We start from the raw sequence: 24804 nt of genomic DNA, 5'->3' as shown, positions 1-24804 counted from the left end.
ACACAACGAAGACAACACAGGTGAAAACCGCAGACTTCCTATACGAAGTGGCAGTTCCGATGTTTTAGAAAATAAGCTATGTTCTCGTCATCAGACTCAAGCTCATTGGTTGTAGATGCTGGGAAAAATGATGTTATTTTTACTTAAATTTGATTTATTTGTCTCTTGTAGTGGCCTATGACTAAAGATTCAGACACACAGGGCGCTATGCTCGCTATGTGTGCTTATGTTGGTGATCCTGGTGATGTCACCGGGTGTTTGGTTCTTGTCTGTTTTTCTGAACGTCGCTGACTTCGCGCATGCGCAACTAAACAAAAAACATCTGTTTTCGCGCGGAATTAAGCTTTACTTCTGCGTTTTGGATCTCTCGTTTTGCGCTTCAAATACGTAGTCATTTCGACGGAAATGTTCATTGAAAAATTACGAAAATATCCATGTTTTTTGGAAAAAATCGATGGAAGCATAGCCTATAGAAGGCAGGATATGCTGGACAATGCCGGGGATTGGATTTCAAGGGAATGCTATCAAACTGCGTTGTATTTTTTTTTCTTCTTCTATAACCATCCAGAATTTTTTTTTTGTCCCCACAAGCAACTGCTTAATAAAATTATGGAATTATTCCAATTCTTTTCTCTTTAGATTAACTTCATGAACCCATTTGTTTTTGCGTGTAGCTACTTACCGTAAGAGCAGGCAGAATATCATCATGGCCGGGATCATCACTTGAATCTCACGGCGTGCGTTTCTCTGACATCGCGAACTAGACTATCCTTTCTGGCCACATGGCGCCTAGCGAACATAGCGAACATAGCGAACATCGCGAACGTATCTTTCCGCTTGGCATAGATTTAACGAGTATGTCATGACTGGCTGCAGATTTGCTTGTCTGTGTTTTTGTATGATACGTAGTTCTAATTGCGATGGTTGTAGGTTCATGGTTGTTAATTTTTTTCTCGTGTGCTCCCTGATTACGAGGAGTACAATTATCCCAATCGCCCAAGCAATGGGGTCTCAATTCTTGGTGTTGTTTTTCGTGCTCTTAAATTCTTACGTACCTAATTATCTCTGCCTGCATCATTATCTTAGCCAGTTTTCAAATAAGCAGTTCAGAATTATTTTTTTTGTCTACGGTTGGTTTCATTTTTTTACCATCTTGCTTTTTACAGTGGGGAATGTTTGTAAGACTGTCTTTATTTATACATACGGTCTTTTGATTTTTTTTTCCCCTGAGAGATCGCAGCCGTAAAAAAAATAATGTTCAAATTTGTTTTGTTTTTTGGGTCTTTGATGATTTTTGTTTGTTTTCTGTATTTTGTTCTTACTTCATTGTCAGTATCGGTTTCACTGCTTCTGACAGTTCCATGTAATGGTGAACGTCCATAATTTGTGACCTCATTACTAGAGACCTGTAAAATTCGCGATTTCAAATCCCTAAAGGATAGACTCCATGATCCTCTACGCACTCGTGCAAATTACATCTGCTGATTGGTTACCGACTTGTAACACCTGTTGACTGGAATGATCGTGATTCGCTAATTCTTCTGTTAAAGATTTTTCATTGGCCCAGAGTCCTTCAGATAAACTGTGACCCAATCACTGAAGCAAAATAATGTCAAAAGTATTTGGACTCTATCCTATCGCGAAATGAATCGGCGAATTTTACAGGTCTCTATACTCATTACTATCACCCATCAAAAGAAACTTTTGAGAATTACATTACATTTAATATGGCGGCCATCGCACCGTCACGACCGAGCAAGAACGAGGTATCCTATTTCGACCGACCGTCTGTCGAAAGCATCCCAATCTATAACTATCGACAAACAGACGGAAGGATGAAATTACAAACTCCAAAATGTTAGCAAGGTATTGCCGATAACCTTTACTATCTTAAAAGGTTTCGGAGATTTTTGACTGTAAATATTACTGATAGAAATTGTGTTCATAAATTTTTTTATGTGTATTTATATATAAGTGATTTTATTTCCCGCATGTAGGTATAATTTATTTCTATTATAAATATTAAATCATTATTTTAAAAATAATTTATATAATAAATAAGAATAACATTCATCGTTTTTATTGAATTTCGATTACTAATTACATTTTATCTAATTTATTTTACGTAATACATCATTAATATTTACCCTGTTTATATTAATAATAATTACTGGGTATTTATTTGATATTTTATTTTGATTCAGTTTTACTTTACCAACCGTATTTATGTACAATATTTGACCAGTAATTTTATTATAAATTTTATATATTCAATTAAATATTTGCATTAAAATTATGTTCGGTTTTTATTTCTTCAAATAAGTATAAATTCTAACGTGCGTACATAAGTACTGCCAACATTTTTTTTGTTTACCTGCTTACATGAAATATTTTAACCTAAATTTAGGTTATTTGTTTGACAGAAAAATGGACCAAGAAATAAAATAAGTATAATTAATTACGTATAGTAAAACTTAAAACATATTAATAAATTCCAGAGTAAAAATATTGATATAAATAATTCAATAGAGTTTAACTTTTCTGATCTTCTATCTAATCTACCATTAAAGAAACATTTTTACCACCCTGTAATTTTTTTGTAAATGGAAAAGAAATATTTATGTAAAATTATAGATGTTTTCAAACAGTTTCCTGAACAGCTTTCCAGTATTGACTGTGCACATTAATAATAAGCATAATATAACGAAATAAAATATTATAATTTAATATTTTATTACCTTTTCCACGTTTTAAGCTAAAATTATGCTTTAATGAAACATCAAATGCTGTATAAAGTAGTGAGTCGATAACCATGGCCCCCACATTCGATTACTCGATTACAGGCCTTATACCCCGGATCGGAGACGTCACCCCCCCCCCCCCTTAAACACTGTATCGTTGGCGGAAAAGGGGGGGGGGGGGGCAATTTTACAGTCACGTGCTACTACATTAAAATAGTAAGGTTATTTCTTACCTAACCTCTTTTTGGAATGTTATTCAACCTGAAAATAAAGGGTATAATTATGTTACTATTTTATAAGTCCAAACTAAGCTTCATGTATAAAATATTCAATATGTTTTTTTTTTTTAGTTTGTAAAAATTATAATAGTTAAACATTCAAAAATAATCAGGGCTGGTCCCAAGCCTTGGACCCAGGGGTCCATCCAGCCCCGCCCTTGTGGGGGCCCTGGCGATAACCTTAGCCATGTGTTGTACAAAGTTGTAAAATATTTTGTATTGGGGCTGGTTTCCGTAGGAATCTTTTGTGAAGGTACAGAAAATTTTATTTTTTAAGTGATAACGTCTTATAAATCGATGAACGCCGGCTCCACGCACGACAAATTGTCATGTTCCGCCCGAGCCGAGCGTGCAAGAACCGGCCAACCGCACAGTGCGAGAAATTCTTCTATAATATCAAACAGGTTAAGGCGGTCTTTCTAACTAATTGTTCGTGTTTATATTTCAACAAATTATTAAAATTAAATTTGCAAAATCTGTAAATAACATTTGAAAATTAAAAAGTAAGATGCAATTTTTCATCAATGCTTCCTTATGACGATATCACGTAAAATTACCGTCCGTAAATGGACAGTACAGACAACCCCCTTTTTTTTCTTCTATCATTTGAACCTTCTAGTCTGTTGTCAACATCGAAATAGACGAGTAACTATCTGATAGGTGCGCGGATCGTTGGTGAATGTCTCGGACGGCGGGCAGGCGGCGGGGCAGGCGGCGGCGCAGGCGGCGGGGCAGGCAAGCGGGCAGGCAGGCGGGGCAGGCAGGCAAGGCAGGCAGGCGGGGCAGGCAGGCGGGGCAGGCAGGCGGGGCAGGCAAGCGGGGCACGCAAGCGGGGCTGGCAGGCGGGGCACGCAAGTGGGGCAGGCAGGCGGGGCACGCAAGCGGGGCTGGCAAGTGGGGCACGCAAGCGGGGCTGGCAGGTGGGGCACGCAAGCGGGGCAGGCAGGCGGGGCAGGCGGCGGTCAGGCAGGCGGGGCACGCAAGCGGGGCTGGCAGGCGGGGCACGCAAGCGGGGCTGGCAGGCGGGGCACGCAAGCGGGCAGGCAAGTGGGCAGGCAGGCGGGGCATGCAAGCGGGGCCGGCAGGCGGGGCAAGCAAGCGGGGCAGGCAGGCGGGGCAGGCAAGCGGGGCACGCACGCGGGGCAAGCAAGCGGGGCCGGCAGGCGGGGCAAGCAAGCGGGGCCGGCAGGCGGGGCAAGCAAGCGGGGCAGGCAGGCGGGGCAGGCAAGCGGGGCACGCAAGCGGGACTGGCAGGCGGGGCAGGCAAGCGGGGCAGGCAGGCGGGGCACGCAAGCGGGGCAAGCAAGCGGGGCACGCTAGCGGGGCAGGCAGGCGGGGCAGGCAAGCGGGGCACGCAAGCGGGGCAGGCAGGCGGGGCAGGCAAGCGGGGCACGCAAGCGGGGCTGGCAGGCGGGGCACGCAAGCGGGGCTGGCAAACGGGGCAGGCAGGCGGGGCATGCAAGCGGGGTCGGCAGGCGGGGCAAGCAAGCGGGGCACGCTAGCGGGGCAGGCAGGCGGGGCAGGCAAGCGGGGCACGCAAGCGTGGCACGCAAGCGGGGCAGGCAAGCGGGGCACGCAAGCGGGGCTGGCAGGCGGGGCACGCAAGCGGGGCTGGCAAACGGGGCAGGCAGGCGGGGCATGCAAGCGGGGTCGGCAGGCGGGGCAAGCAAGCGGGGCACGCAAGCGGGGCAGGCAGGCGGGGCAGGCAGGCGGGGCAGGCAAGCGGGGCACGCAAGCGGGGCACGCAAGCGGGGCAGGCAGGCGGGGCAGGCAAGCGGGGCACGCAAGCGGGGCTGGCAGGCGGGGCACGCAAGCGGGGCTGGCAAGCGGGGCAGGCAGGCGGGTCATGCAAGCGGGGCCGGCAGGCGGGGCAAGCAAGCGGGGCACGCAAGCGGGGCAGGCAGGCGGGGCAGGCAAGCGGGGCAGGCAGGCGGGGCACGCAACCGGGGCAAGCAAGCGGGGCATGCAAGCGGGGCAGGCAGGCGGGGCAGGCAAGCGGGGCACGCAAGCGGGGCATGCAAGCGGGGCCGGCAGGCGGGGCAAGCAAGCGGGGCAGGCAGGCTGGGCAGGCAAGCGGGGCACTCAAGCGGGGCTGGCAGGCGGGGCACGCAAGCGGGGCTGGCAGGCGGGGCACGCAAGCGGGGCAGGCAGGCGGGGCAGGCAAGCGGGGCACGCAAGCGGGGCTGGCAGGCGGGGCACGCAAGCGGGGCAGGCAGGCGGGGCACGCAAGCGGGGCTGGCAGGTGGGGCTCGCAAGCGGGGCTGGCAGGTGGGGCACGCAAGCGGGGCAGGCAGGCGGGGCAGGCGGCGGGCAGGCAGGCGGGGCACGCAAGCGGGGCTGGCAGGCGGGGCATGCAAGAGGGCAGGCAAGTGGGCAGGCAGGCGGGGCATGCATGTGGGGCCGGCAGGCGGGGAAAGCAAGCGGGGCAGACAAGCGGGGCAGGCAGGCGGGGCAGGCTGCGGGCAGGCAGGCGGGGCACGCAAGCGGGGCTGGCAGGCGGGGCACGCAAGCGGGGCAGGCAGGCGGGGCAGGCGGCGGGCAGGCAGGCGGGGCACGCAAGCGGGGCTGGCAGGCGGGGCACGCAAGCGGGGCAGGCAGGCGGGGCAGGCGGCGGGCAGGCAGGCGGGGCACGCAAGCGGGGCTGGCAGGCGGGGCAGGCGGCGGGCAGGCAGGCGGGGCACGCAAGCGGGGCTGGCAGGCGGGGCAGGCAGACGGGGCACGCAAGCGGGGCAGGCAAGCGGGGCACGCAATCGGGGCTGGCAGGCGGGGCACGCAAGCGGGGCAGGCAGGCGGGGCACGCAAGCGGGGCTGGCAGGTGGGGCACGCAAGCGGGGCAGGCAGGCGGGGCAGGCGGCGGGCAGGCAGGCGGGGCACGCAAGCGGGGCTGGCAGGCGGGGCTGGCAGGCGGGGCAGGCAGACGGGGCACGCAAGCGGGGCAGGCAAGCGGGGCACGCAAGCGGGGCACGCAAGTGGGGCTGGCAGGCGGGGCACGCAAGCGGGGCAGGCAGGCGGGGCACGCAAGCGGGGCTGGCAGGCGGGGCACGCAAGCGGGGCTGGCAGGTGGGGCACGCAAGCGGGGCAGGCAGGCGGGGCAGGCGGCGGGCAGGCAGGCGGGGCACGCAAGCGGGGCTGGCAGGCGGGGCAGGCAGACGGGGCACGCAAGCGGGGCAGGCAAGCGGGGCACGCAAGCGGGGCACGCAAGCGGGGCACGCAAGCGGGGCTGGCAGGCAGGGCACGCAAGCGGGGCAGGCAGGCGGGGCAGGCAGACGGGGCACGCAAGCGGGGCAGGCAAGCGGGGCACGCAAGCGGGGCTGGCAGGTGGGGCACGCAAGCGGGGCAGGCAGGCGGGGCAGGCGGCGGGCAGGCAGGCGGGGCACGCAAGTCGGGCTGGCAGGCGGGGCAGGCAGACGGGGCACGCAAGCGGGGCAGGCAAGCGGGGCACTCAAGCGGGGCTGGCAGGCGGGGCACGCAAGCGGGGCAGGCAGGCGGGGCACGCAAGTGGGGCAGGCAGGCGGGGCACGCAAGCGGGGCTGGCAAGTGGGGCACGCAAGCGGGGCTGGCAGGTGGGGCACGCAAGCGGGGCAGGCAGGCGGGGCAGGCGGCGGTCAGGCAGGCGGGGCACGCAAGCGGGGCTGGCAGGCGGGGCACGCAAGCGGGGCTGGCAGGCGGGGCACGCAAGCGGGCAGGCAAGTGGGCTGGCAGGCGGGGCATGCAAGCGGGGCCGGCAGGCGGGGCAAGCAAGCGGGGCAGGCAGGCGGGGCAGGCAAGCGGGGCACGCAAGCGGGGCAAGCAAGCGGGGCCGGCAGGCGGGGCAAGCAAGCGGGGCAGGCAGGCGGGGCAGGCAAGCGGGGCACGAAAGCGGGGCTGGCAGGCGGGGCAGGCAAGCGGGGCAGGCAGGCGGGGCACGCAAGCGGGGCAAGCAAGCGGGGCACGCTAGCGGGGCAGGCAGGCGGGGCAGGCAAGCGGGGCACGCAAGCGGGGCAGGCAGGCGGGGCAGGCAAGCGGGGCACGCAAGCGGGGCTGGCAGGCGGGGCACGCAAGCGGGGCTGGCAAACGGGGCAGGCAGGCGGGGCATGCAAGCGGGGTCGGCAGGCGGGGCAAGCAAGCGGGGCACGCTAGCGGGGCAGGCAGGCGGGGCAGGCAAGCGGGGCACGCAAGCGGGGCACGCAAGCGGGGCAGGCAAGCGGGGCACGCAAGCGGGGCTGGCAGGCGGGGCACGCAAGCGGGGCTGGCAAACGGGGCAGGCAGGCGGGGCATGCAAGCGGGGTCGGCAGGCGGGGCAAGCAAGCGGGGCACGCAAGCGGGGCAGGCAGGCGGGGCAGGCAGGCGGGGCAGGCAAGCGGGGCACGCAAGCGGGGCACGCAAGCGGGGCAGGCAGGCGGGGCAGGCAAGCGGGGCACGCAAGCGGGGCTGGCAGGCGGGGCACGCAAGCGGGGCTGGCAAGCGGGGCAGGCAGGCGGGTCATGCAAGCGGGGCCGGCAGGCGGGGCAAGCAAGCGGGGCACGCAAGCGGGGCAGGCAGGCGGGGCAGGCAAGCGGGGCAGGCAGGCGGGGCACGCAACCGGGGCAAGCAAGCGGGGCATGCAAGCGGGGCAGGCAGGCGGGGCAGGCAAGCGGGGCACGCAAGCGGGGCATGCAAGCGGGGCCGGCAGGCGGGGCAAGCAAGCGGGGCAGGCAGGCTGGGCAGGCAAGCGGGGCACGCAAGCGGGGCTGGCAGGCGGGGCACGCAAGCGGGGCTGGCAGGCGGGGCACGCAAGCGGGGCAGGCAGGCGGGGCAGGCAAGCGGGGCACGCAAGCGGGGCTGGCAGGCGGGGCACGCAAGCGGGGCAGGCAGGCGGGGCACGCAAGCGGGGCTGGCAGGTGGGGCACGCAAGCGGGGCAGGCAGGCGGGGCAGGCGGCGGGCAGGCAGGCGGGGCACGCAAGCGGGGCTGGCAGGCGGGGCATGCAAGAGGGCAGGCAAGTGGGCAGGCAGGCGGGGCATGCATGTGGGGCCGGCAGGCGGGGAAAGCAAGCGGGGCAGACAAGCGGGGCAGGCAGGCGGGGCAGGCTGCGGGCAGGCAGGCGGGGCACGCAAGCGGGGCTGGCAGGCGGGGCACGCAAGCGGGGCAGGCAGGCGGGGCAGGCGGCGGGCAGGCAGGCGGGGCACGCAAGCGGGGCTGGCAGGCGGGGCACGCAAGCGGGGCAGGCAGGCGGGGCAGGCGGCGGGCAGGCAGGCGGGGCACGCAAGCGGGGCTGGCAGGCGGGGCAGGCGGCGGGCAGGCAGGCGGGGCACGCAAGCGGGGCTGGCAGGCGGGGCAGGCAGACGGGGCACGCAAGCGGGGCAGGCAAGCGGGGCACGCAAGCGGGGCTGGCAGGCGGGGCACGCAAGCGGGGCAGGCAGGCGGGGCACGCAAGCGGGGCTGGCAGGTGGGGCACGCAAGCGGGGCAGGCAGGCGGGGCAGGCGGCGGGCAGGCAGGCGGGGCACGCAAGCGGGGCTGGCAGGCGGGGCTGGCAGGCGGGGCAGGCAGACGGGGCACGCAAGCGGGGCAGGCAAGCGGGGCACGCAAGCGGGGCACGCAAGCGGGGCTGGCAGGCGGGGCACGCAAGCGGGGCAGGCAGGCGGGGCACGCAAGCGGGGCTGGCAGGCGGGGCACGCAAGCGGGGCTGGCAGGTGGGGCACGCAAGCGGGGCAGGCAGGCGGGGCAGGCGGCGGGCAGGCAGGCGGGGCACGCAAGCGGGGCTGGCAGGCGGGGCAGGCAGACGGGGCACGCAAGCGGGGCAGGCAAGCGGGGCACGCAAGCGGGGCACGCAAGCGGGGCACGCAAGCGGGGCTGGCAGGCAGGGCACGCAAGCGGGGCAGGCAGGCGGGGCAGGCAGACGGGGCACGCAAGCGGGGCAGGCAAGCGGGGCACGCAAGCGGGGCTGGCAGGTGGGGCACGCAAGCGGGGCAGGCAGGCGGGGCAGGCGGCGGGCAGGCAGGCGGGGCACGCAAGCGGGGCTGGCAGGCGGGGCAGGCAGACGGGGCACGCAAGCGGGGCAGGCAAGCGGGGCACGCAAGCGGGGCTGGCAGGCGGGGCACGCAAGCGGGGCAGGCAGGCGGGGCACGCAAGCGGGGCTGGCAGGCGGGGCACGCAAGCGGGGCTGGCAGGCGGTGCACGCAAGTGTGGCAGGCAAGCGGGCAGGCAAGCGGGCAGGCAAGCGTGGCAGGCAAGCGGGCAGGCAAGCGGGCAGGCAAGTGTGGCAGGCAAGCGGGCAGGCAAGCGGGGCAGGCAGGCGGGGCAGGCAAGCGGGCAGGCAAGCGGGCTGGCAAGCGGGCAGGCAAGTGTGGCAGGCAAGCGGGCAGGCAAGCGGGGCAGGCAGGCGGGGCAGGCAAGCGGGCAGGCAAGCGGGCAGGCAAGCGGGCAGGCGGCGGCCGGGTTGCGGTAGGTCCTGAGGCCCGAGTGCACGCAGCGGCCCACCATCTGTCGTGTTAGCGGGCCGGTGCTAATGGCTCTGCAGCGGGCCGCCGGCCGCCGGCTACACGCGCGCCTCGCGGCGGGGGAAATGGCTGGACGCTAGACGCACGCCAAGAGGCCGTTTCCCCCGCTGTTACCCTCGCGCCGACATAGGGTTTTGCGGCAGTACAAAAAAGGGGGGGGTTGTCTGTAAAGTCGGTTTACGGACGATAATTTTACGTGATAACGTGTGTGGAAGAGAGATACATGCGTCACAAGCCGAACGCTTAAGGCCGATTGTGCCTTACTATCGCTTGTTCCACGCTCTCGCTTGCACGCTCGGCTCAGGTGGAACGTGACAATAAGTCATGTTTTTTCGTGCGTGCAGCTGGCGTTCATTGATTTATAAGACGTTATCACGTCAAAAATTATTCACACAAAAGTCCTAGATTAATCGAAAAATATATATTTATAATTCAACCTACTATTTGTGGTCTTTTTTTTTTATCATTTAACTCTCGAATATTTAATAAATATATTTACAATAGGCTACTATTTTTGTATTTTTCTCTGTAATATTTTATGTTATTTGATTGAAAACTAAATAAATACTTACAGTTTAAAATTAAATTCTTGAACGGGTCTCTTGAGACATCCTCGTTCGACAATAACTTTTTTTGTTTCAAATTATGTCAAAATAAAAATTGTGGAGTACAAAGCCTCCACGAACATTACAAGTGAAACTTAGCAGAGTATTAATAATGTTTAGTTCCGACATATTCAATAGCCGTTGGTGAAATCAAACGTTTTTTTTAATGTGGTTCATAGTCAGCTCAGCAGCAGCGCTGCGGGCAGTGCTGTGCTACTGACATATGCCTTTACGGCAAATAACGTCATAGGTGTAGTACAAACATTTGCGGGCCAAATCCGAATTTCTTTTTAATGCTAGTACGGTAAAATTACAATTAATTCCAGGTTATACGTAAGTTGTGTGATGTAAGTTTACTCTACACCTGGAAATTCAGTTTCTGGTTAGGTTAAGAGACTAATCAATAGGGAAAATGCCTTGTGTCGTCTTAGAATTGCAAGTGGAACAAATATGGCATCAAGTAGCGATTATGTTACAACACTCTCTTTCTGTTGCTTACAAGTTTCGTTAACTACAATTTCCGTTACCATTCTTCGTGACCATTTGATGACGTAATCACCTCTTCTTAACCAAATGCTGTAAAGAAGTTTCACTTCAATAGTCAATAGTTCACTTGAACGATACCTATATTTTAACAATAAGTAGGCTACAAAATGCAAGTTCAAGGTGATTTTACGACACAAAGAGTTTTACAGTTATCTGACTGTAAAATATTATTCTAAATTCCTCACTTTTTCCCACCCCATTTCCCAATTTACCCCTACGCCATCGTAGAGTTTCCGTGCCACGACCTTTTGGTATTCTCCAACTTACGTAACCTACTCATTTTTAGTTACCCTATGAAGACGTCATTACTCGACTAAAAAATAAATGCAAACGTATCCGGATTATTGTTTTGGCAATACTTAAACATGTATAAGACGATATTTCTTTTGACGTGACAACGTCTAATAAATCGATGAACGTAGGCTGCACGCACGAAAAAATGTCCCGTAACACACACTTTCCTGTTACGCTGTGTCCCGTTACGCTCATTGTACGCTTGCGCCGCATCTATCTCTCTTCCACTCGATTGGAACAACCATCGGTTTGACTTTTTCGAGGCACATTAAACTTGAAACACTCCCATTCGTTTCCCACTTTTCCTATCATCGTCCTATCCTTAACATAATAACACATATTGGAAGAAGTTAAATAGCAAACATGTATAAAACTTATAGTTAAAATAATTTCTTCTTTAAAGTAATAAACATACCATTTGAATTAATGAGTGCAAATGAAAGTAACCTTGTCAATTAAATTGTAGTTTTCATTTCACTCCTTCTTTGTATCCATACAAAATAGTGATAATTCAATAAAAGTGATTCAATTTTATTCATAAATGTATGCAATCATTTCATCAATGTTTTGATATAACGTTGTCACGTTAGCCATTGTCCGTAAACTGACTTTACAGACAACCAATTTTTTTAAATGTTTTATGTTTATTAGAACATAAAACAAGCCAATTTATGATTTAATCAAAACTTTAATCGAGCGCAGGAGATCACTTGCGATACAATTTTGAATTCAATGTTGTATGTAGCATTTTTCGTACAACTATATTTTCATGACATTCATAAAAAATAAACAATCAATTTCTTCATGAACCCAAAAAATACTAGGGTCTTAATATTTTTTATTTAAACAACCATTTTCTTATTCATTTTCAAATGATATTCTTAGATTAATAAATACGACAAAACTATATACCACACGATTACAGGTTCTTTGTTCATTATAGGATTCAAATATATATTGGCCTCGATTTAAAAAAAAAAAAATTGGAGTTATTTATTATAATATACAAATTTGGCTAATTTACAAAAGTTGGTTATTAATATATATAAAAATATAATTTTAACTGTGCATTGCACATAAAAAAGAGAATGCAATCGACTATTAAACTGCTGTATTCTTATACCAGTATTGTGAAGAAGGCATTTGCAGTTTATTTCGGAACTGTAGGTAACAGCTGCCAACAAAAAGTGAATCGAAATAAACTCGGTTAGTGAAATAGGTTATCAAAACGGAATTTTTTATTAGGTAGTCATAATTTTGAGTAATTAATTATGAATATTTTAACTATAACTTTTATGTCTTAATGAAACATCAATTAAAATTTTTCCTATCATCGTCCTATCCATAACAATATAACACAGATTGGAAGAAGTTAAATAGCAAACATGTGTAAAAGTTATAGTAAATAATCTCTTCGTTAAAGTAATAAACATAGGTATTTGAATTAATGAGTGCAAATAAAATAAATTTATCGATTAAATTGTAGATTTCATTTCACTCCATCTTTGTATCCATACAAAAGAGTGATAATTCAATAAAAATGATTCAATTTTATTCATAAAAGTATGCAATCATTTCATCAATGTTTTGTTATGACGTTGTCACGTTTAACTATCGTCCGAAAACCGACTTTACAGACAACCAATTTTTTTGTAAATTTTTATCAAATTTGTATATTTAGAATCTCAGAGACTATAACTACAATTTTTTTTTCAGACAACGAGTAAATACAGCGTCTGAGTATCCAAGGAAGAACTTTTATCGCTAATGCACTCTAAAAAAAATTTTGTACTTTTACAAGAGAAATTCTTGGAAACCCTGTTGCCAAGGATATTTCTTGCAAAACTACAAGGCAGAGCCTTGCAAAATCGCACACGGTACAAAGCTCTGCCTTGTAGTTTTACAAGTAATATCCTTGGCAACAGGGTTTCCAAGGATTTTCCTTGTAAAATATACAAAAATTTCTTTCAGTGTGGTAGGCTAGTTTTACTCATAAAATCGTATGTGTTATTTGGTTATAATAAGGTTATAGCTGGTAATCCAACAAAAGTACCATGTGTTGCCAAAAATACACATACCTAATTGTAAAGGATTCTTGCTATTGAGCGAACGCATGGCTACCCCCTGTGTCGTTTTGTCCCCAATACTAAATGGGAACTGAGGGTCTTAATATTGACACCGCAATGCTCTACAGAGCCAACGTAGAGGGCAGTGCGCAGCCAGACCAATCCTAGACATGAACCGTTGTTAACCAACCATCAGTGCCTACCCACCATACCTACCTGCACGAAATAAAAATTTTCTGTACTTTCAAAAAAGATTCCTTTGGAAAACATTTGCCAAGATATAGTTAGTAATATTACAAGAAAAGTAATGTAGTTTTGTATAACCTATGGCTATGGTTATTTTTGTATATATGAGTTACGATTTTCAAGATAATACTGAGTAGGTATTATTACCAAAATTGGGTATTTAACAAAAATTTTAATTGATGTTTCATTAAGACATAATTTTTTAAATCATGGAAATAATAGTATAATATTCAACGAATAGGCTTTATTTTCTTATCATGCTTAATATGTGAACAGTAAAAAAACTGAAAAGCTATTCAGGAAACTGTTTACATTAACTTTAACTATTAGAGGTACCTACTAGGGCAACACAAACTGCGAACACTATTCCGTAGCGATAAAGTTAGTTGTGTACTCGTGGGATGCACAAATTTACAAATATCTATAATTTTAAATCACTATATCGAATCCATTTACAAAAAAAAATGTAGTATTGTGGGCGCGTTAAATGCGTACATTGTTTAGGACTTATTTTTAGTTTCATATAACAATTTTTTTTGTGATACACTCACAGCACACGCAGATATTTTGCAACCAATACATTGATTTTTTTTTGGAAATAGTAAATTATTTTAACTATTAAAATGAAACCAGCGTTTACTCATTACAAACATAAATACTAACTTTGAAAAGTCTAGATATGCATTTATTAGATTGCTTAGCGGTGATGTTAGCAATCTTTTACTTGCCTGTGTTACCCGAACATGGCCTCTTTTTGAGTCCAAACAAAAGTAAGGTTTTGGATTTTGTTTACTTGTTTGATCGAGCAAGGTTAACAAATAAAGCCACAATTACTTCGTAGATTTATTGGGGAGCAAAGTAGACTTGAAGCACATATACATCTTCTTCACGTTGATGATTGGACTGCCGTGCCCTTGACACGCTCTTGACAACCCTAAGCCAAGTATAAACACTGTAAAGAGACATGTAGGTATAGGCAATGAGTTTAGTCTGGGATGAAATTTATCTGCGCAATAATATTGTCTTTACTAACAAGATGCAATTGCGTGCTGCATGGGTAGCACTCACATCGTATTTGTTTAACATTTTTATAGTAGTACATATTGGTATTCCCTGCTAAAGGGTTCAGGGTGTGGTTCCTGTGGTGCCGACTGCCATCTTAGATTATGACGTCAAACCAGCCATCTTGGATGTCATTGACCTTGACCCCGGCGGTCATCTTGGTTTTTCCAACATCTTGGATTCTAGAATATTCCGCCATTTTGAATTCTAGAACTTTCCGCCATCTTGAAATCGTGCACCAACTCACTAATGTTGCACTTTTCGTCACATTCGCCATCTTGGATACTAGAATGTTTCAATTTTCGTTGTGGCCGCCATCTTGGATTTAAATGTTACATCCGCCATCTTGAGTTCTAATGTCACGTCCGCCATGTTCGAACTGAAATCACAACCACTTTTTTCGAGTCTAACGTCATGTCAACCATCTTATTTTTGTCTGCTGGAGGCCACCATTTTGGACTATGTCACGTTCACCATGTTGTTCTTCCTGTACTGCTGGGAGCCGCCAACTTGGATACCGTCTTCTTTGTTTTGCTGTTTACTCCTTGAGAACGCAACATCACTCTATATTATCACTCTATCTCATCACATATGGTCGATGTTCCACTATCTACCAGTGAAATTATGGTCCTTATCGACATGTTAAGTTTAATTTATTTAATAGATTTGAAGACCTGTACCTAATTCGAACCATGACAGCCCTGACCTCTGGGTTGGAAAACATACGCCTTTCACCGCACGGACATCGATAAATTTACCAGACTAAGAATTAAATAAGGTATATAAAAATAACCTTACATTCGGACTTGTAATATTTTTTTTTTTTGAATTCGAAGGAATAATAGTACCACTTGTTCAAGACAGAACCGCATTCTTTTGAATTTAAATATTTGCTACTAGATGAACTAGCTAACACACATCACTTACTAGAAAACACTGTCGCCAGATTGTTTTCAGTAATCGATGCCAGGAGTGCTAGTGTCACATAGTAGGTACATACTGTCTCAATCAGAGGCCGCTGTCGTCATACTAGTTTCATTTTCACCCGATACAGTGCACAAATAATTTATTACCAGGGCACCCATCATCTTGAAAATTGATTGGCCACCATTTTGAAATTCTGTAATCATTTAGCTAAAAATTCCAAAATTATTAAATAATTCACTACTTGTTAAAATTATTATTATTGATTCGTTTACTCCTGTCCAAGGTTTGATACCAGGCAGTACAGAGTTAATTTAATTAATTAATTAATTATAGATTAAACAGTCTAAGGTCCAGGATACAATAACTATAAAAAAAACCATCAATACCACATGACACAGCAAGACAGAGGAATTAGCCCATATCAAGTGCCAGTCACTCATAAAGTCTTGAAAATAAAGACTAGTTGAGAAAAAAAACACGTAAAAGCAAAAAGTATGGTAGTCATTAGTAGAGCTCCATTGATAAAACAAGAAAATCTAAAATTTTCTGTGGTAGGTGTGCGAGCGCTCAGGTTGGGGTCATGCGCTGTGAATGTGCCGTTTGATTTTGTTTGGTAATTTTTTTTTCTGTGCTGTGGAAGCGCAGTGAGTAGAGACCTGAAAAATTCGCAGATTAATTTCGTGATAGGCTATAATAAGGGACTGGAAAAATTCGCGGTTTCGATGACCTTCAGGATTGACTACACATTCCACAGTATACTCGGGAAAATAACTCCTGTTCATTGGCTGCTGACTTGTGAGTAGTCTCAGCTAGTTTCCTTGTGATACGATACTTGTTTGGTTGAGCATTTCCCATTGGCCCATAGTCGTCCAGATGAACAGTGAACCATTAACAAAGCAGCTTTAAGGTATATGTATTTGAATTTTAGCGTATCGCGAAATGAATCCGCTAATTTTTCCGGTCTCTAGCTATAATCAAAATACGTTTGCCTTTTTACTGCATCAGTGATTGGGCCACAGTTTATCTGAATGACACTCGGCCAATTAAAAACTTTCAACAAAAGAAGTATCGAATCACGAGCGTCCCAGTTAACATGTGTCGTGAGTCAGTAGCTAATAAGCTGGTGTAATTTTCCCGCGGGGATAGAGGATCATGGAGTCTATCCTACAGGTCATTGAAATTGCGAATTTTTCCGGTCACTAGTGAGTTGTAGAGCTGTGTAGAGCTGTGACATCCCATGAAGAGTGGCGCGTGTGGCTCGCGAGCCGGTCACGAGGAGTCGTCCCGACGGCGTCAGGAACTGGGCCAGGAGACGCCTGAAGCCCCTCGTGGGGACGCCGTGCGTCGCGACGCCATGAATCTCCGCGGTCGAGAGGTAACGATCGCAGGCCCTAAACCTCTCCCTCGGCCCCTCCAAGGGCTTTACGAGGCCAGGCGAGAGCCGCAATTAGCGGGAGGTGACACCTTCCACAGCGGGGACTGCACTGCAGGACAACGAGTAGTTTTTATTTCACGACGCGCGGTTTCAACCGTCCAAGGCAATGAACACTCTACACTGATGTCATTATTATTATTATTATTATTTGAAAATGGAATGGATATAGGCCTATTCATGTAAAATTAGAGACATTTGAATTTTTGTACATTTACATGAAAACAACCGTGTCACTGCTAAAATAATGTTCCTATTACTGCTGGGTTCAGATTCTTGGACTGGCATTTATGCTTTGTGCTGTCCCAGCACCTCCAATAAGTAGTTAAAGTTTTTTGTAAAAATATTCCTGAATAGCTTTCTAGTATTAACTGCGCACATTAATAAGCACGATAAAACAAAATAAAGTCAAATTGTTGAATATTCGATTATACCTATATATCATGGTTTAAAAAATTATGCTTGAATGAAACAAAAATAAAATATAAAATAATGCTCCAATGTTCGTAAGAAATTCACAGTATTATCTTAAAAAAATGTATTTCATATACGTAAGAATAACCATACAAATTTACAATATCTTTCTTGTAGTATGACAAACTATTTCTAGGGAACTGTTTTCCATAATTTTTTTTTTCTGTGCAGGTTCGAACTAGTCGAAATCAAGGGTCGCAAATCTGTGGGATTCACAAGGGAAGGTAGAACCTGCGGCCCAAGCTTCTGCGCGTGGAGTTGAAATACTTATACGTTTATCATAATTTGAAAGACTATCTGCACTGCTTGCTTGTTCAGAAACGCCATATTTAGCTATTTTATATACATCACAGAAATTAAGTATACAACTTAGACTTTTCACCTGTGGTCTTACGAGAAAACATTTTGAAAACTATTTATCAAAGAGATCCCCTCTAAATTATTTTTTTTTTAGGGTGGATATAGGGACAAATTAGTGGTGTTTGACTTTACGTGTTGTTAACACTATCGTTGTTACAGACGATGAGTGTAATGATAGGGATGAATCGGGATCACCCATAGAAAACCCTTCAACTTAGATAATCGTCCGCCACTATTCCCTCTTGTAAAACATCTGGAATTGATCTTGCCATGAATATAACCGTTTCACTTTGGTCACCAGTAAGAAGTGAACTGTGTGGGTGAAACAGTGTTTTCCTCTAAACTGAGAATATTGCGATCTGAGGTAAAACATGAGAAATTAAATTATTTGCAAACTTCAGACTTTCTTTTTATGTTCTTTTATGGTAATGCCATGTGAATATACTTAATATGAAACAATGATTTTTAAATTAGCTTTAACACGATAAATGAAGTTATTTGAACGTTTGTGTCATTTTTATGTTCTTTTTTGGTGTTGCTATTTTAATTTAATAAGAAACAATGAGTTTTAGTGTATAAATGTATTCCTTAATGTTGATTGGATCTTGAGAAAGTGTCATGCGGTTTCAAGGTTCTGTAGATGTTAAAAACAATGATTCTTCACAAGCTCTCAATTAGTGCCGACATTCGCTAAAGTTATTTCATAAAAACCTTTCACTGGAGTGTCCAACGCTCACTTCATCGATGCTTATTCAATCAAAAAACCACTGTTCGTTTAACTTACTGGAGTAGTGACATTCATCCCCACTACTGCAGTGCAAGGAATATGAATCCATTCTATGTCTTCTTGCGCAGCCAATCAGGGATCAGTAGGAAAACTGAGACCAACCTCTCTTTAGACGATGACAAACTGTGAGTGTTTTCAGCTCTATCTAATGGAAATGAGCTCTCCAAACAGGCTTGTAAAACAATCGCTAGCCAATGAGAACTGAAAACAGACAGCAGTATACTTAGTGGTCTACACACGTGTAGCCTAGTTAAACGTACGAGATTTTTTACACAACTTCTAAAGCTACATATGTTTCTGTACATGTTAATATTAAGTAGTTTTTTATAAGTAAATATTTTATTATTTATTACATATCAAATATTTAAAACTTTTCACCTTCAATTTAAGAAGAATGCTTGTTACAAATTATGCAGGGATCTTCGAAAATTTAAGGACTCTTCAGTTTTCCTACTTTGAACATGACTCTAAAAAATATATATATATTTTTGGAATGTCAACAAAACATTAAAAAACTGGTAAAGTCTACAGCAAGGACACTCTTAATTTGTCTGCACGTGTCTTTATCATTGTTTAGAACGAAACACACAACTTGCAAGTGGAGATACGGCGTATTTTGTAGGAGTTAAATCCTCCGTTGATAAAAGTCTGTAACTTCACTCTTATTTCTAACCGTGCGGAAAGTTTAAATATCTTAATCAACTACATGAAAACATAAACGGAAATTGTCAAATGAGACACAGAAAAAAAATTCTAAATGTGCTGAACATTTTTTTTTTGTAGTTTCAAAAAAGAATTTCTCGAGATAATTGACAGCGTTTTCCCATAATTGTACCGTGTTATCCGTGTTGTTTTCTAACGGTCGGGTCGGGTTAGAACACACAGAGGCAAGCACGCCTACTGTATGGGAAAGCCTTCATTTCAGAGACGAGAGAGCCACACCCGAAGTTCCCCGAAGTTCCCCGAAGATCATGGTAGGAAACCGTTTACATGATTTCACAGTCCCTATCTTTAATGTAGAAATCCTAACCAAATCAACCGTCCACAATGTTTTAAAGTATTTATAATGTAGCTAACCTAACCTAATTGACCATTAGTTATCATGAGTTACAATGAACCAAAAAAAACCGAAGATTCACGATCGGTAGAGACCGGAAAAATTCGCGTATTCATTTCACGATATGTTAGAATCCAAACAACTGTACCTTTATATTGCGTCTGCGATTGGCTTACAGTTTATCTGAAGGACTTTGAGCCAATGGAAAACCTTCAACCAGAAGAGTATCGAATCGCAAGCGTCCCATCAGTTGACAGGTGTCACTAGTCAATAGCCAATGAGCAGGTGGCATTTGCCTGAGTGTGTAGAGGGTTGTGGAGTCCATCCTAGAGGTAATCGAAAGCGCAAATTTTTCCGGTCTCTAACGATCGGTAGGAACCGGAAAAATTCGTGGGTTCAATGACCTGTAGGATGAACTCCATAGTTCTACGTACACTCGGTCAAATGCCACCCACTCATTGGCTGCTGTCGTGTGAGACGTCCCAACGTAGCAGCCTGTGATTCGATAAAGCTTTGGTTGGGTGTTTCTCATTGGCCCAGGGTAATCCAGGTGAGTTGCGAGCCAATAACAGAGGCAGCACTGAGGTATAACTATTTGTTTTTTAGCCTATCGCGAAATGAATTCACGAATTTTTCCGGTCTCAAACGATCGGGCGTTTGGTTCTCTCGTCTGTGAAAAGAAGGCTTCCCCTACTGTATATCCGCCGTGCTTGAGGGAGACGCTCGTGTGAACCGGGCTGCCCAGCTGGCTCCTCGAAGCAGCCGTGGTGCTTGGCAGACGAGCGCGCTGCGGCGGGAGAAACACGGGGCTTGTAATGACCCGCGGGCTTTATAGGACCGTCGGAGATCTGCTCCGGCGCGCCGATAAACAAGCAAACACTCTCTCCCGGCCGGAGCGCCTTCCCAGAGAGTCCACCCGAGCGCTCCAGTGAATGGTTCAATGAATGAATGAATGAATGAATGAAATCTAGCTGTGCTTTCGCGTCAACCGCATACTCGGACCATGCACGTGCGCAGAATTCCGAGCCGAATTCAAATCACAGAAGCTAAGATTCCAGACGTAGCCTACATATATTTAGGAAGTGTAGTTTATAGTTGTCTTGGAAAGGAATGGAGTTAACCGGTGACCATAATTTAAGTTGGCTGTAGAGTTTATGATGACAAGCTGACATGCCTTTAACTGTGAAATCGACAGCAAGATTTATTTTTTTTACTTTACGTTCTGGCAAAAGCTCAAAGAATCATTTAAAAGGAGACTGCAATAATAAGCTGTATTTTAATTCCGAATCACCCAAAAAGAAACTACAGTAGTTAAAACATAAATCATGAACAAATTAAGTGATATGTTTCCAACTTAACTGACTCGTTGATGTATTACTCAAGTGGACATACTTTATAGATATTATTCCATTATTTATAAAATTACGATTATATCATATCAAAATAGCAAAACTTTAGTAAATTTAACTTCACATTTATATAGATATCAGTTTCTTATAGTGATTCCTACAAGGAAAATTGGTATGTTGAATATATTTTTCTGCCCGTGTGAATCATGGACACATGTTTTAAAATAATATCGTACTTCAAATGCTTTTCGTGTGTGCTGACGAATATAAACCTATGGATAACAAGCGATTAGATAAATAATCATGCCAGTCTTTGGCTTTGGTCGTGCGGGGACAGGGCGAGTGACGAGATAATGAATCCCTGATTGATGAAACAGGGCATATTTGAGCTCAACGAGTCGAATTGCAGGCTAGTGGCTTAATTTAATACCTACAATTTATTTGAGATACGCTATTGCAGTTTTGCACTTTTAGTCATGGGGCAATTCAATTACCCACCTAGATAAAGTTTAAATCAGCTGATGTCAAACAGATAAACACCTCGGCCTATGTTAGTGTGTTTTTACATACAGACATGTAAAAGTCTTTTTACATACTCATGATGCAAATTCGTTTTAAAATAAACAAATGCGATTTTACTTTTAGTACAAAAAAAAGCGGTACTTTTTAACTATACTAGTTACCAGAAGTATTTCCTGTGGAAGTACTGAGTTGTTTATATGAAGTGAACCCAAAATAACTTTAAATGATTTCATTGTAAATTATTTTCATTTCGGGTTTGTAGCAAGATTTAAATCATGTATTTATCAAATTGATTATTTATTTTCTCTCTCCAGTTTTGTATTACCTAACAAATAATAAATAATTAAGATTTGTGTTCAGTTTTTGTAGCCCTGTGGAAATTTATAAACTATTTATATCTTTAATAATACTTATTTCCAGACGATTTGAAATGTAGTCATCGTGTTCCTACAAATTGTGAGTATAATTTTTCTCGAGCCTTTGTTACTTATAACTAGACTTTAGGTACTACTTAACCTTCTGTAGTTCGAGCCTAAATATTTTAATCCTCGAGCGACCTCATATTCTTTGCTGATGTTTTACAAGTTTAAGAAAAAACACAATTTTATTCCTAAAATCTATTTTTTAAGATAAATAGTTATGATTTAAAATAAATAAAAATGGCTAATAATCGAATGCTTATTGTTAATAAAATGCTTATTTCATATACCTAAGTATATTTGAATTATTTAAGTAAAAATGTTTAATTTTGTTTATAACAATTATGCATTTAAAAAGGGACGGCCCTAAATTACGGTAGCCAAGACTTCTGTACTTCGTGAATGTGTGAATTTCCCCCGTACCGTTAAGCACACATTTAATCGTGGTAAATATTGTGTGTTAAGTATAATAAAACCGACTCTGTTCTAATATAATCGCTTGGCATGAGAATGGCTACTAAGCCAGAAAAGCCACCGAAAACACACCTTCTATTCACTTGATTACCAAAAAAACTATGAGTACTAAAACCGTTCTCCACTAATAAATCAAACGTTCTTTTACAATAAGGAAATCACCGTAGTTTGGTTTTTTAATTTGTTATGAGTTTTTTTTCTAGAATTTATTGAAATATTACTCCATAAAAATGTATCATTACTACACGTCATTATAGAAAAATAAATGTTATTCTTTATGGTATTGAAATAGAGTGTAAAATTTTGCACAAGTATTCTCTATTAATGTCACTTTTGCGACTATTTATACCCATTATATTATATTTAGTAAATAGGTCTACCTGTTTATAAAATTATTTATTGAACTAAGATATCGTGTTCAAATTTACAGAAAAAGCTATTATAGAAAATAAATGCGATTAAAATGAAATGATCAACTTTCCATTTTAAACCAATTCTTTAAAATGATTTATTTAAATCATTCTTGGGGGGAAATTTTCAAAACTGATGAATATGTACTTGTCATCTACATCGAAATAACATGTAAATTACCTACAATGTGTGTCTGTGATGCATGGGAATGTAAAATTTAGCCCGCCGAAGTCCGCAAAGCTTTTAATTGGCTCGTTTGCACATTTCTCCAGCTCTCAGAGTTATGTTATCATCACAATCATTATACAGTTTCACTTTCGCATTATTGAATCGCGTGGTTAAGCAGCGCAACGGCGAGTTTTGTAGGCCTGTGCAATCTACAGAAGCAACTGCAAGCAGGCTAAATGGTAAATTCAGCTGAAGACGCTTGCGTCAAGAGTGACGGGCAGGCAAGGCAGTAGGCCTACAGCTGTAGCTGCTTCCCATGCAATTAAAACTACTTACTGACTGACTGAGTAAGTCTGCTGTGCTGGCAAACACAGCTTGCGACACGCCCTATGGCTGGATGACTCTTGATGCAATTAATAGGGACACCTGTATTTCGCGAATACATTTCGTGTCAAGGTATTTCACAAAATACTTTAGCTTTTCTCCTGTGGTTATTGGCTGAGGTCGGTGAGAGGTGTCGTCCCGCTCTTGACGGGGCCAATGAGAATGTGGTCACCGTACTGCTGCACCCTCACAATTTGCCACGACTCTCAGAAAAAGCTACAGTGTTTTGTGAAATACCGTGACATGAAATGAAATCGCGAAATACAGGTGTCCCTAGCGATTAATAACCCTTCAACGAAAGAAGTATCGAATTCAAAACATCTCGGTTGATAAGGTGTCACAAAGCGGTAGCCGATGGAACAGGTGTGTAATTTCTCCCGCAGGCACAGAGGGTCGTGGAGACCATCCCAGAGGTCACCAAAACAAGCGGGATGTGCCCGGTGTGCACAGGTGAGCTGTGATTGGCCCTTCCAGGCGGGCGGAGACGGCCGCAGCTGCGGGGCGTAACGCAACACCCGGGCGGTCAGCGAGCTGGGAGCGGCGCGACGTAAATGTCACCTCGGCCTTGAAGCAACCTCCCTCCCCCCACCAGGTTTCCGTCCTGGAACTCTCAATCCTGTTGCTCCTCGGGACCATCAGTTTTTTTTTTTTTTTTTACCTAGTTCTATCTTCTTCTCGCCTCTCCCTCTCCTACCCACTTTACCCCAGCAGGAATAAAATAAAACTGACGTGGGTTAAAAAAAAAAAAAGGTCGTACATATATCTAGCTCTTTCCCTTGTCGGGATATCGCTGGGAGGTAAAAAAAAAAAGTCGTTCTGACCGAACCAGGCTATATTTCACCACGGCATATGCAGATGCGTGGTTGGGTTGGCTCTAGTGGCCTGGTCCTGAGGGGAAAGGGGGCGGGGTTACTCCTCTCTTGAGATAAGGAGCTCTGGCGTTCAAAAAATAAAAAAAAGGGGAGGGGGGAATAAATAATCTCTCACAGACTAATGAAGGCCCGGGTTGAAGATATTTCTTCACCGTCTTCTCTCCCTCCTTTACGCCTGGTTGTACACTCAACTTAGAAACACACAATATAGAATTTTCTAAGTTATGTGTGTTCTAAGTTGCGTGTTTATAAGTTAAGACGATTCTAAGTCATGTTCTCATGTATTTCGGCGTTGTGTGTTTCTGAGTTATTATAATTCTATTTATTATTTTTTTTCTAATGTATGATGGTTTTATGTTTTTTTAAGTTGCTTGTTTCTAAGTTATGACAGTTCTCAGTTGAGTGTTTTTTAGTTTTGATGATTCTAAGTTGTGTGGTTCAGTGTTAAGTGTTTCTAAATTAGGCTACATGATTCTAAGTTATGATGTTCTTCATTATGGCAGTCGGTATACTTACTAAGCTATGAGGACGTTTTCAAGAATTCTAAGTAATGACTGTTCTAAGTTAGCTATGTGTTTCTTTCTTATGTGTGGATACCCTTTCCGCCCGACCTAGCGAAAACCGTCACTTAGTCCTTCTTACTCTAACGTCTGTCATGCTCTGAAAGCCTTAAACCAGGGCGTGGCCATACATTTAATACGACATAGATACTGCGTGACTCCAGTTTGAGGCCCCGTATATCCGGGCAAACAACCACTGTGCAGAGTTTCAGAAGAATGCACGTGATTGGTTACCTGCTCAAGATGTCCGAGTGGTGTCTGTTTACGAAAAACATTTAAGAATGCGCTGAGGGTGGGTGGGTAGTTCTGTTT

General features: G+C 46.4%; 1 protein-coding gene across 1 annotated transcript; it reads left to right on the top strand.

Annotated features, from left to right (window-relative positions):
• The first annotated feature begins 1727 nt into the window (after window positions 1-1727).
• LOC134535259 (spidroin-1-like) lies at window positions 1728-23521 on the top strand. Its single transcript, XM_063374330.1, has 15 exons — window positions 1728-1766; window positions 3680-3831; window positions 4042-4317; window positions 4430-4711; window positions 4820-5088; window positions 5338-5485; window positions 5642-5752; window positions 6338-6448; window positions 6748-6977; window positions 7502-7705; window positions 7929-8076; window positions 8233-8343; window positions 9148-9421; window positions 16467-16721; window positions 23444-23521. Exons 1-15 carry the CDS (start codon window positions 1728-1730, stop codon window positions 23519-23521), a joined length of 2688 nt encoding a protein of 895 aa, XP_063230400.1.
• Window positions 23522-24804: the final 1283 nt, after the last annotated feature.

Source organism: Bacillus rossius, chromosome 8 (assembly GCF_032445375.1).
Source record: "Bacillus rossius redtenbacheri isolate Brsri chromosome 8, Brsri_v3, whole genome shotgun sequence".
Taxonomy (NCBI): Eukaryota; Metazoa; Arthropoda; class Insecta; order Phasmatodea; family Bacillidae; genus Bacillus; species Bacillus rossius.
The sequence above is the reverse complement of the archived record's forward strand: the minus strand, read 5'-3'. Positions and strand labels throughout refer to the sequence as shown.